Consider the following 12,082-nt stretch of genomic DNA (forward strand, 5'->3'; position numbering starts at 1 on the left):
GATCACGAATATGTGCTTTGTTTTGTTTTGAACGCTGTTTTGAAGGTCTGAGAACATAATTACACGAAGTTGAATCTATACAGAACAAAATTGGACTGTTAATGCAGAGGAGAAGCCGTGTCCACATCAATTTCACAGGATCAAGGGCAGTGTTCTTAAGCCCAATCCAATCTTGTACTTGATGATAGGTTCGGAAACAGTGAAATTTCGCTACTGTTGAAGTAGAAAGTATATCTTGGGGATGGACGAAAGTTGTAGACGGTGCTACTTTCTGCTGAAAGACTCGGTGTCGGTTACTATCAGGATTTGTCAGTAGATCTTCCACTCTACAATTGAGAAAGTGCAGCATCTCCCGCTGTTTTAATCTCTTCTTTCGAAGCATACATTTTTCATGATGCAGTGTTCAGTTGCAGATCAGATTGGGGTTGCAGAGGAACCTGGGGTAATGTGGTCCTTGTTAATATCAAGTGCACATTTCAAAAACAGATTTTGATTTTCACCAAAGTTGGTAGGTATCACCGAATTTCAGACAATGATATTTGCGGGGGGGGGGGGATCAGCTTATGTTCATAAGACTACAGTAAATCACTATGCCAGACCAGCATAACATATTTATTTTCTACCATAAACTCATAGTCAGAACATTTGTCTACAAAATTAGCAGTTTTTTTTTTATCTCGTGCTGTCTCTTAAAAGATAACTTGGGATGTTAGTCACTTTTAGCATTTTGTTAGCTGAAAAATTAAAAGATGTCTGTTAATCTATTGCACAGATTCAATCCAAAACATCTGTGCCTATATTGACCTTCCTTGTCAAGGAACAAGGGCAAAAGCAGACAAGAGTTGCAGTCTACTACCTTGGAAAATTATGGGGTAAAACTGTACTTTCGTCTTTTATCTATCTTGGAAAGTCTCGAACAGGGTGAATTAAACTTTCTGGAATGCATTTAAAACTAATATTAAGGCATAGGAAGGATGTTTTAGCATTTTCCTCCAATCCTCCATAACCCTAATTCTTTACACATTGTGATGTATCTACTTAAAAACAAAATAACAAACTAAGCTTATCTTAAAGCCTGCTTCTCTTGGGTGTCATATCTTGGCATAGAAGTTGCTGTCAATTGAGCTGGATTTTTAGCCAAATATGAATATTGTTCAACATTGAGATCAAAATTGTCATGGAATCTTTCAATCTTTACAAGTAGAGACAAAGTGAGAAATGAGCTGGAAACACCTTTTCATACCAAAACAGTAAGAAACTCATTCCTGAGTAGTTTACACACATAGCAAATCTTTTAAGAGCTCACAAAAATTCAGTACCCAGAAGGAGAGATGGGAATCAAGGGGGAAAATTGAAAAGCCCTTTAGGTCCTAATTTGGGCTTTAGACTCATTCCTGAAAGCTTCGTTCTAAGTAAAATAGCTTTTCAAGATATTAAAAAGCCAATTAAACATTTTGACCAATTATTGTGCTATGCAAATTCACTTTCAGGAATGGATCTACTATCCAAAAAGAGGCCTGAGAAGATGTTTTCAAGCACTTAACTCTAGTTCATCCCCACATGTAAGGCTCGAAGGATTCGTTGAAAATAGAACTTAAAAACAGAATTGGGTTTTGTTTGGAATCTGGCTCAAGTTACTAAAACTACCTTGAAAGATCCTATAGCCCAAGAAAAATAATTTCTAAGCTCTGCTTGAAAGTAAAACCTTCAAATGTAAGACAGACCTTAAATTATAAAAGCATTTTTACAGGATCTTTAAAGCCTTAGAATTAGGGAAGGAGCAGAGGTGGGTATTTGAAAACACTGGTTCAAGAAATTGATGAACCAGCTTTTACTTTATTAACTTGTGCTCACATAAGCGAGGATATATCAAGCATTTAATGAACTGATAAAAAAAGACTTCAATGCATAATTAATCACTTGCTTTTTTCAGACTTTAACCACTGTGCTTTAGTCTTTCTTAGAATTTAGGGATAAACTTAGGATTCGCATTCTTCAGGCTTCGTCTCTAGCATACATGAATATATTTAGTGAAATATTATTTTTCCCTTAAAAATCCTTAAAACTTCGGGAATAGTGAAAGCCGCAGGGCCTAGTGGGCCTATTGGTAAATCCTGGTCTGGTTTCACTACAATTTTCATTGTTGTAATAAGAACAAAAGAGAATATTTGTAATATAATTCCTTTTAGTAAAGCGAAAAATACGCAGTACACCTTATATTTTTCCCGTTAGAGAAACGGGCAGTAACCATACTCTTGTTTGTAGTGAAGACACCATTCAGTAGAAGTACATAACCCCTAGTCCCTGAAAACAACCGCGGTCTAACAACCAATCCTTAATCCAATTTTCGCTTGTGTTTAAATTCTATCCTCCCAACCGTTAGAGAAACGGGCAGTAGCCATACTCTTGTTTGTAGTGAAGACACCATTCATTAGAATTACACAATCCCAATTCCAGATATACTATTTTGACAACCTGGATTCAAAAAGTGATTTTTGATTTAGTACAATATCCCCCTCAAAATTCCCTGAAAAATTTATACAAAATTTTCATAGATAGTACTGTACGTCACTGACGATCCGCGTGTTACGCGAAGCGTAACACGCGGAAATTTCAACTTACTACCCATAGCTATCCCTGAGATATCGTAGATATGCCCTTTTGGCAACCTGATTGCAAATAGTGCTTTTTGATTTAGTTCAACATCGCACTCAACATTCTTTAGAATTTTCAACTTAATACCCTTACCTGTTCCTGAGATGTTGCAGGTACACCATTTTGATAACATAGATTACAATGTCCTTTGATTTAGTTCAAAATCGCGTAAAAGTTCCAACTTGATACCCTTAGCTGTTCTTAACATTCTTTAGATATACCCTTTTGACAATTTGGATGGATAACTACCTTTTAAGTTAGTTCAACACCCCTCTAAATATTCTATGAAAGTTTCAACTTTAGAAAATTAGCTGCTTCTGAAATACTGCAGATATGCTTTTTTGACAACCTGGTTACACACAATGTCTTTCAATCAAACAGTTCGTGGTAACGAACTGTAAGTAAGGAGCGACCCGGCTCAATGGTAACCGAAACTCTAAAAAACGGAATTTTGATACCAATAGATATATCAAAAGAATCAGATTTTAATTCTGATTTCAAATATATAACTTTCATCAAGTCAAATTATACTCATCATAAATTACGCGCCTGAGAAAATTTGGCTGATTTTCGAAAAAAGGGGGAAAGACCTCCTGAAAGTTATAGAGCCTTAATGAAAATCCCACCATCATATTCAGCGTATCAGAGAACCCTACTGTAGAGGTTTCAAGCTCCTATTTAGAAAAATGTGGAATTTTCCATTTTTTACCAGGAGAAAGATCACGGATGCGTGTTTATTTGTTTTTTTTGTTTTTTTGTCGTTTTTTTTTCTTTTCCCCAGGGGTAATCGAATCGATACAGTGGTCCTAGAATATCATAAGTTGGCTCATTGGAATGGAAATTAAATGTTCTAGTGCCCTTCTTGAGTGAACAACAAAAATTGAGGGCAACTAGGCCCCCTCCCATGCGCTTTTTTTTCTCAAAGTGACCCAATTAAAATTTTGAGATAGCCATTTTGTTCAGCATAGTCGAAAATCTAATAAATATGTCTTTTCGGATGACTCAATCCCCCACAGTTCCCAGGGGAAGGGCTGCAAGTTATGAACTTTGTCCATTGTTTATATATAGTATTGGTTATTGGGACGTATACCAACATTTTAAGGAAGTATTTTTTTCTGGTGGGGGGGGGCTGGAGGAGGAGGTTACTCGGGAGAATCTTCCCGTGGAAGATGTTTATTTGGGGTAATGGACATTTCTATGAAGGGGGCGCCGGATTTCCAAGCCTTATTTAAAAAACGATCAGAAATTAAATTTAAAAAAAAACAATTTTTTTCAACTGAAAGTAAGAAGCAACATTAGAACTTAAAACGAACAGAAATTATTACGTATATGAGGAGGTTCTCCCCAAAAGTCAATACCTCGCTCTTTACGCTACAGTTTTTTTTAGTGCTTTCAAAAGAGCTATCTATTCTAATTAAACGGCCTTTGTGATTCAGGGGTTTGTGAATTAAAACGCTAAAGTTTGACTCTGTCTCACAACTTTATTTTTTAAAACAATAAAAAACTTTTGCGTAAAGTGCGAGGCGTTGAGGAGGGGACATAGATGCACATAGTGCCTTTTAATTTAGTTGAATGTTCTCTGAGAGTTTCAACTTAATACACTCAGCCATTCAAGATATTTTGCACACATAGTCTCTTTCGACAACTTGGCTGCACATGGTATATTTCCATTCAGTTCAACATCTCCCTTGGCATTACTTTAAATTGCACTTGCCAGTAATAGGATGATCCTGTAGTTGCTGGTTAGTGAAGATAATGTGCCAACTCGTCAAGTGCATCCCAAAGTGTTGGTCATAGCTTGTTGCACCATTCCTTGAGTTTCAACTTAACACAATGAGTCATTCCTGAGATATCGCAAATATACCCCTTTGACAACCTGCAGATTATGGGTAAATAAAGCTCAGTCTAAGGGAATAACAACTAAACGGATTAGCTACCCTTTAGGATAAGTTTGAAAGTTGCTACTGAAAAAGTTATATTGCTTTGATACAAAATCTAAGAAACTTAAAGCACATGAAGCATACTGAAAAACAGGTAACTCAAATTATCAACTGATTGTTCTAACAACACAGAGCCTCTGCAATAACCGCGTAACAGCTATTATTATAACTAAAATAATAAATCAAATAAGACCGTTTGACATAGGATAATTTTTACCTTAAAGCTCCTTCATTAGTTCTAATAAGATTTGAAAGCCAAGCGAATGATTGCACAGAGCTTTGTCTTCGCAAGATTTCTAACAGAAAGTCAGGTTTTCTGCTCCGGGACAACAGGGAGCCAAGTTGAAAAGTGGAATTCAGCAGGCTGAGCTGATCTAGAAATGCTGACGCAGGCTTCCTATAGCGGCCAGTTGGATCAAATGTTATCAACTAAAAGATAAACAAGCACTATTTACTAGTATACAGAACATTCTAAAGATATTATCAAGAATACTGTCGTTTCAAGAGAATACAGCATCGTTTCAGGAAGCACAGAGCATGTGATACTTTCCCGCATATGAGTTTTCGCGGTGTCATTCCTTGGTTCGTACTGCAGAGTTTTTTCGCAAAAAGGACAGTTCTTGAACGATTCGTCAAGTTTCATCCATTATCGCTGCAGGTTTATGTGCCATAACAGTTCAACGGCTGCGGCAAAATAGAAAAAACGCATCTGTTATATTGTAAACATCCCATACTAGTTTTCGCACTTCCGTGTTCGCAATGTTTTCGCAATTAACCGTTTTGGTATGAATATTTTTACGATTTTCCAGCATCCGTTATCTGTCAGTAGTTTAGCCTTAAAAAAAAAAAAAAAAAAAACAACAACAACAACAAAACACATCAGTGTGAATCATGGGTAAGACCCTTCAATTAGCTTTAATTTCAGAGGTGAGTTTGGTTGATGAAAGGAAGGTTGGATTGGCCATGATCGTCACACAAGGCTTGTTAGTACCTATATTTTTTGTTTATTTCTTTTTTTCTTTCCTATTTTTTTTCTAAACAAATTTAAGTCATCCCTTCCATAGTCTCAACTCAGCCTAATCTAGGGCGTTGAGCCCCTTTACCATCTTGTTGCCTTTTTGGCAATGCTATTACAAACAGTCTATGTAGCATGAGTATAGGTTGAATTTAGCTAGGCCTCTCTGAGTGAATTGTTCATTTAATAACGGCTACTCGCCAGCTCAAACGGCCAAATTCACGTTCTCGTCAGATAGACATAAAGATGAAAAATAACATGGTCAATAGCTGCATAAATGAAGCCATTCAAGATAGACATCCGCATACTAACTGAGAATGAACTACTTTATTCATAAAGAGTAGATTGAAGATCTAATTACCTTTTGTTTATATTAGAATGAACTGCAGTCGTTTAATCGATTCTTTGAAGACCCCCCTATAAGCGACTTAAAACCCTTAGAAATTCGGGAACAAACATTGATATAAAGAAAGGATTTTGAAGAAAAATTCTATGCACTGAAAACAATTACAATATGCACTTTAAACTTACTACAAAACAACAAAATTAAAAAAAAAAGGTATATTGGTACACAATACAATATTTGACACGATTATAAGAAGACTGGCGCATAAACACCATTTTTCGGGAGGAGTAAGGTGGGGTAGTTATTTATAGGGCCCATTTGTCAAAACAGGGCGGGGTAGTAAGGCAGGGTAGGTATATTTATCAAAACAGTAAATAAAAGGCATGCTAAGAGAATTGTCCAGGATTATAAAATATCCATACATTACAAAATGGCTTATGCATGTAGCGACATAACGTCGTGTAGGTATCATGGTCGTGGCAATAGCTGAGACTAACTTCAGAAATTTGCATCATAACTTGAAATTCTCCATACTCTAGGCAGAAGCCATTGAGTTTCTGATTTTTTTTTAATTCTTGGTTTTGAATAATACTAAAGTGTGCTTACAGTGATTAAAATTAGATATTTTTATTGTTGATATTCGGCCTGATAAGACCAATAAGCTACTTTATGTATCAGGCTATCATTCCTGTATTTTGTTGAATGGCTCTGCGGTTACTCAAATTATATTTCTTTTTTCTCAAATTTTTGAAAGTGTTTAAATTTTATGTTTAAATTTAATATTATAAATTTGCTAATGAAAGAATATTGAGAGACTTTATTTAATACTCTGATATATTCTGTAAGAACGGTCACTATTTTAACCGCAAAAAATTGATTCTTAACTTATATTAATTTTATTATGACTCATTTTAATTTATTGACCCTGAAACAGCAATTGCTGCCTTAATTATTTTGTGTTGCTATTTATTTGTTTTTGTTTTTTTTTATCCTTGTTTGGGTCTTTTTTTTGTGTCATGGAATGCTAATGTCATGCAATGTGGCATGCAATGTGTCATTGCAGTGAATAAAATATATTCTATTCTATATTAGACTTTCATTTTCTGCAGGCTACTTAATGAATTTTTTATGTCGATTTTGAGTCTTCATGAAACCGCTAGTTTCGTAGAATTTACCAAACTAAGGAAGAATCATGATTCAGTTTATTTGAGCTGCTAGATTGAAAATCGTTGTAAGGGAACTAGTCTCTTCATATGCAGCCTTGAAGTTGATGAAAGATATCCATCCAATCGAGCTTCATGCTCAAAAACACCAAAATTTTTAAACACACACTTGGGTTTTGTGAGACAATATAACAAAAACCCAAAGCTTTAACGAGGAAATTCTATCGAATAGTTGTAAGGGCAAGTTCAAACACACTACTGCTGGAACTAATAACAACTTGCAGCAACACCAAGTCCCCTGTGGTCAATACAGCTGCAAAAGCTCCTCCTCCACCTTAATCTGTTCAAGGCATGACTCTTCACCCCCTCCCAAGAGGTTGCAATTTCCTTCAAATCCTGACTTACGATCTCTTCCCACCCCATTTGGGGACAACCTACTTTCCTTTTGGTCCTAGATGGATGGCTCAAAAGAGCAATCTTTGGTAATTTGTTAGTCATATTTTTGGTAATTTATTTGCCAATTTTATGCAATCTTTGGCGATTTCTGGCAATTTCTTCAATTTTAGCAACATCATTCAGCCGTAAAACGTATCCTAGTCATCTCAACCTTTCTAGCGTAAACACACTATTTACGTAATCCAACTCCTTTTTGGTTTCCCACCATTTTTGCCGCTTTTCTTGTAATAAAGTTATTACACTAAGAACAGTGTCTGTAACTCTACTAGGGTCCGACTCTCGTTGTCACTATGGACTGACAATAGCGCTCTGTCTTCGCGATACAGGGTAGCAATCTCAGCGACTGCTGTCCAGAGTAGAAAAGTGCAGTACTTGAAGCAGTGATAAGTGATATGCTGATAGCACTTTTTAGTGCCCCTCTTTATGCTTTCTTTTCTTTTTTAGATTCGTTACTTTCGTATTGGAAGGTTTCCTTTTTTCTCCTTCGCTTTATTCCATCAGGTAGATTTCGCTTTATGGTGGGAGATAAATATATGCAGATATACAGACTAAAGAAAAGTCTCCGTGACAGTAAAAATGGTTGTTTTTCCCAGAAAAATACAAGTTTTTGCTTTTACTTCAAGTAGACAATAGTACAGCTGGCCATTACCAATTCTATTTTTACATTCGCATTAAGGATATGGCAGGGTTTTCTGCAAACCATCCAAGAGCATTTCAACTTATACCCGCAGAAATCTCTTCCTACTTTTAAGATACATCCTGTTCTGGGTTCAGGTTTTCAATCATTGCAGCGTGAACACTATACTTTTTTTTTCCATAATCATAGACCGAGAGACTTTTTTTTACTAGTCCGTTTGAACTCGTCATAAGTCTTACAGCAGCTTTAAGAATAAAATAAACTGGAGAAAAGAGAAAAACTTTAATACGCTCACAAATCAATTATTTTGGCTACATCCCTCTTTGGAGCCCCAGCTTAGTCTGCTAATATCACAACAATAACCTCGTTGAACCGTGGATACTTTGAAAAGTTGAGGATGGTATGCCATATATTTTTAAGAAAAAAGACTTATGGAGAGTTCCAGGAGCTCCTTTAAGTAACCGTACATAAAAAAAGGCCACAAAAATGCAGTTCGATCCCGCCGTCTAGGGCTACAAATTATACTGAATATTTCAATCTGCATAAGAACAGATCGGTAAGGGAATAGTTTACTTAGTTTAATTGGCCTAATATGACTTGATGTGCAATGGAATGAGGTATCAGTAGCAGTAGAAAAAGTAGTCCTTCCATGGAGGTCATTATATTTTTAGGGTGAAAAAAAAAATTATGCGCTTTAAGCTAAAAAGGGTAAAAGATGATTAGCTTTAAAGCTTATTTATAACCCAATTAAATAAAATTGATTATTTTCTATACTGGAAAGTAGTAATTACCTGAAAAAGGAGTCTGCTATTATTTTCAGTAATGCTTTCCTTGGTGCTTGCCGCAGCTAGATGACCTTCAAACTCTAATATTGTTGTCTTTTCTATGCTTGATATTTGCATTTCTTTGAGGTGAACCTCTTCAGAAGACTCAAGAGACGTTGGAGGAGGCCACTGGAAATTGCTATAATGTAAAGCCAAAATTTTATCGTACTACTTTGGCAATTTTATAATATAACGAAGTAAACTCCATAGTTAAGTAATAATGTAAAAAATAAAATCAAATTTCAACAACTGAACATACGCTGAACAAAATAATTTTGTATGCTAAACGCGGCAACTACCTTTTTTTTAAGAGGATAGGACTGCCTTCCGTGAAAGCGCCCATAGAAAGTATTAAAGTATTATGGCTATTAAAAGCATACCGGGCTACAGGCGGAATGACACACAATTATTCCAAATGACCCTCTTCCCAAAAAATAGCGGAATTATGGCCTAAAATACAATTTTTCTATGTTTTGAATTGCTTTCGTGGAAAAAAGCCTGCTATAATCCTCTCTCAGAAATATCTGCATCAGTATGTTCAAAGACACCAGTAAATATAAACATAATGATATAAACATTACCATGAACTATTTTAAATTCGTATAAAGACATCCAAAAACACATATACAGTCAAGCGTGTCTTTTTTTTTTTTCTTTTTTTTTTGTACCAGCTAAATAAAAACATTAATACGAAAACCCAAATGCATTAAACCTTAAACCCAAAAGGCCATTTTTAAACAAGGCCTTCCTAAAAGGCCTTCTATAGTAATCTCAACTCACAATAAAAATCAAATAGTCCTGAATAGCACATTTAGGGAACTAAATATCTAGTCACAGTTTACCGCGGCTAAAACAAAGGAGCTACAAATTTTCAGCCTTATTTTTTGTACATTTTAATTTTTGGGATCAATCTACAATGCAAAACAGAAATAGACATATTCAGGGTATTTCACAGTGTGTTACAAGTCAACACCTAAGGAAATAAGCATAAGAGCCGACAAATTTCTTTTTTAATGCAGGTCTCCTTTTGGATGGAGTATGGCTATATGGGTGGCTATTATGACTTGTAACATAACAAACCCCATTCAGGGGATACTGCAGGCAACATCGGAACTAAAACTTTCAGTTAGTTTAGTGTATCCGAATCTCAAACGTAAGAATCTATTGTGTTGAGGGGACAAGACCACAATTATTATTTTTTTGTTTTTTTTGTGATCAAAAGTTTGTAGCTTCATCATACAGAGATGGAAATTGGATTCCAAAACGGAGAAGAAAAGTTCTCTAGTAATTTAAAAAGTTTCGATCATTTTTCATAAAAAAAAACAGAAGTGAAATTTTTCCACCCTGGTAATCACGGTTGCAGCAATAGCAGCGACAAGATAAAGATCTAACAACAACCCATAGTGACCTAAAGTTCAAAAACGAGCTTTGAAAAAAAAACAACTTTACAGTGAAAAAAAAAAGTTTCGTTCAAAGCTGATTCAGTAATGATCACTATTATACAGGTCTCGCTTAATAAGAAGATGGAACAAAGTAAAATAAGATCAAACGGTAAATATTACATATTCCAAAGCAACTTTTGGGAATTTTAGAAAGAGCTTCAAATCCCCCCAAAATGGCCGGAAATCGAAAGGAAAAATGCACCACTGGAATCGCCATTGTCGAAAACCCTCGACTGCATGCAGTTGCTGTTGCCGTTATTTATGATAAGCTATTGGAAATAGTAAAGGATAGTGCCAGAAACATGATGGTTAGACGTACTGTCATTAACGGTCAGAAACGTAATGAGGAGCCGCAGATAACGCAGAATCTTTAAAAAAAAATAAATGTAAGACATAAATAGTTTCAGTTACAAGCTTTAAATTATAGCACGAGAACAAGGAGCAGTATTGTATTTTCGATAATAATTTGAATAATCCTCTCGGCGGTGCATTAAACATGTATTTTAATACGAAGTATAAGGATATTAAAGATAGACCACAGAAGACAGCAAATAATCCATAACGCTATAAGTCAGCAATCTAATATTCTACCGTCAGAACTGACTGTAAATAGGGAATTAAAAGGGAATTGCAATATGATTTAAATTGATTTTCGAAACTCTTTTTCTCGGTTAGGACTATAAATAGCGTTTAAAGATTTTATCTGGTTCAGAACACCCATGTTTGGGTCATCGGTATCAACACTGACAGATGCATCGATTCATAGAATAGAATAGGATTTTATTTTTAAAATTTCTTTCACAGCATGTTTGCCGAATTTGAATTTTACTTTAAAAAAAAGCACTATATATATATATATATATATATATATATTTTTATATTTTTTTTTTAATCTCACAGGCACTATACATATATATATATATATATATATATATATATATATATATATATATATATATATATATATATATATATATACATATACATATATATATCATCAAAAGAACGTGACGTTCACGTCAAACATAATTCATTGTAAAAATAATTTATAAAAAAGGTCAACACTTAATTAAAAAGTGAAAAATAAAAACAAATCATGTTAAGAAGGCAACTAAGAATGGATAAGGATTACATTTTGCAAAATAAGAAATAATTCACCCGGCCGTGACCTAGTCAGTCGAAAATTATTAAAAACATTGTTCCGTTTTGTATCCGGGGTTGTAACAGCACTAATTAATTATGGTTTTCGACAAGGTAAGTTTCGAGATTGTCTAAAAGGCAAGAGTGATACCGATCCATAGAGGTCAAAAGAAGCAATTTTGGTAATTACCATTCTATATCGATAATACCCATATGATAAAACCCCATATCAGTGTTGCTTCTTATACCTTATATAGCTGAAAAATGTGTCAGTGTCCAGTTAATTCAATTTTTGGATAAGTTTAGTTTTGAAATGAGGTATTGTTATCTCCAACTAATTTACTTAACGTAGCTTGCAGCTGTTTTTCTATATCTAATGAAGGACACAAGTGACCGTAGTCACAATTGAAAATGGGGTATCTATAGGATCCGTTGGTAAAACTCTTGCTACTGTAAAGGACCAC

At 34.9% G+C, this 12,082-nt stretch overlaps 1 protein-coding gene across 6 annotated transcripts in view; it reads right to left on the reverse strand.

Moving 5' to 3' along the window:
* The window catches only part of IntS1 (integrator complex subunit 1), a 131,518-nt gene that overhangs the window by 71,308 nt on the left and 48,128 nt on the right, over positions 1-12,082 (reverse strand). For all 6 annotated transcript variants that reach the window (XM_089100106.1, XM_089100103.1, XM_089100101.1 and 3 more), the window contains exons 12-13: positions 9,004-9,175; positions 4,813-5,024 (exon numbers count right to left, since the gene is read on the reverse strand). In XM_089100106.1, the coding sequence (XP_088956232.1) occupies positions 4,813-5,024; positions 9,004-9,175 (384 nt within the window). The remainder of the gene's footprint in view (positions 1-4,812; positions 5,025-9,003; positions 9,176-12,082) is intronic.

The sequence above is a fragment of the Artemia sp. Qi Xiang Cuo genome, chromosome 14 (genome assembly GCF_049724085.1).
Source record: "Artemia sp. Qi Xiang Cuo chromosome 14, ASM4972408v1, whole genome shotgun sequence".
In the NCBI taxonomy this organism is placed as follows: Eukaryota; Metazoa; Arthropoda; class Branchiopoda; order Anostraca; family Artemiidae; genus Artemia; species Artemia sp. Qi Xiang Cuo.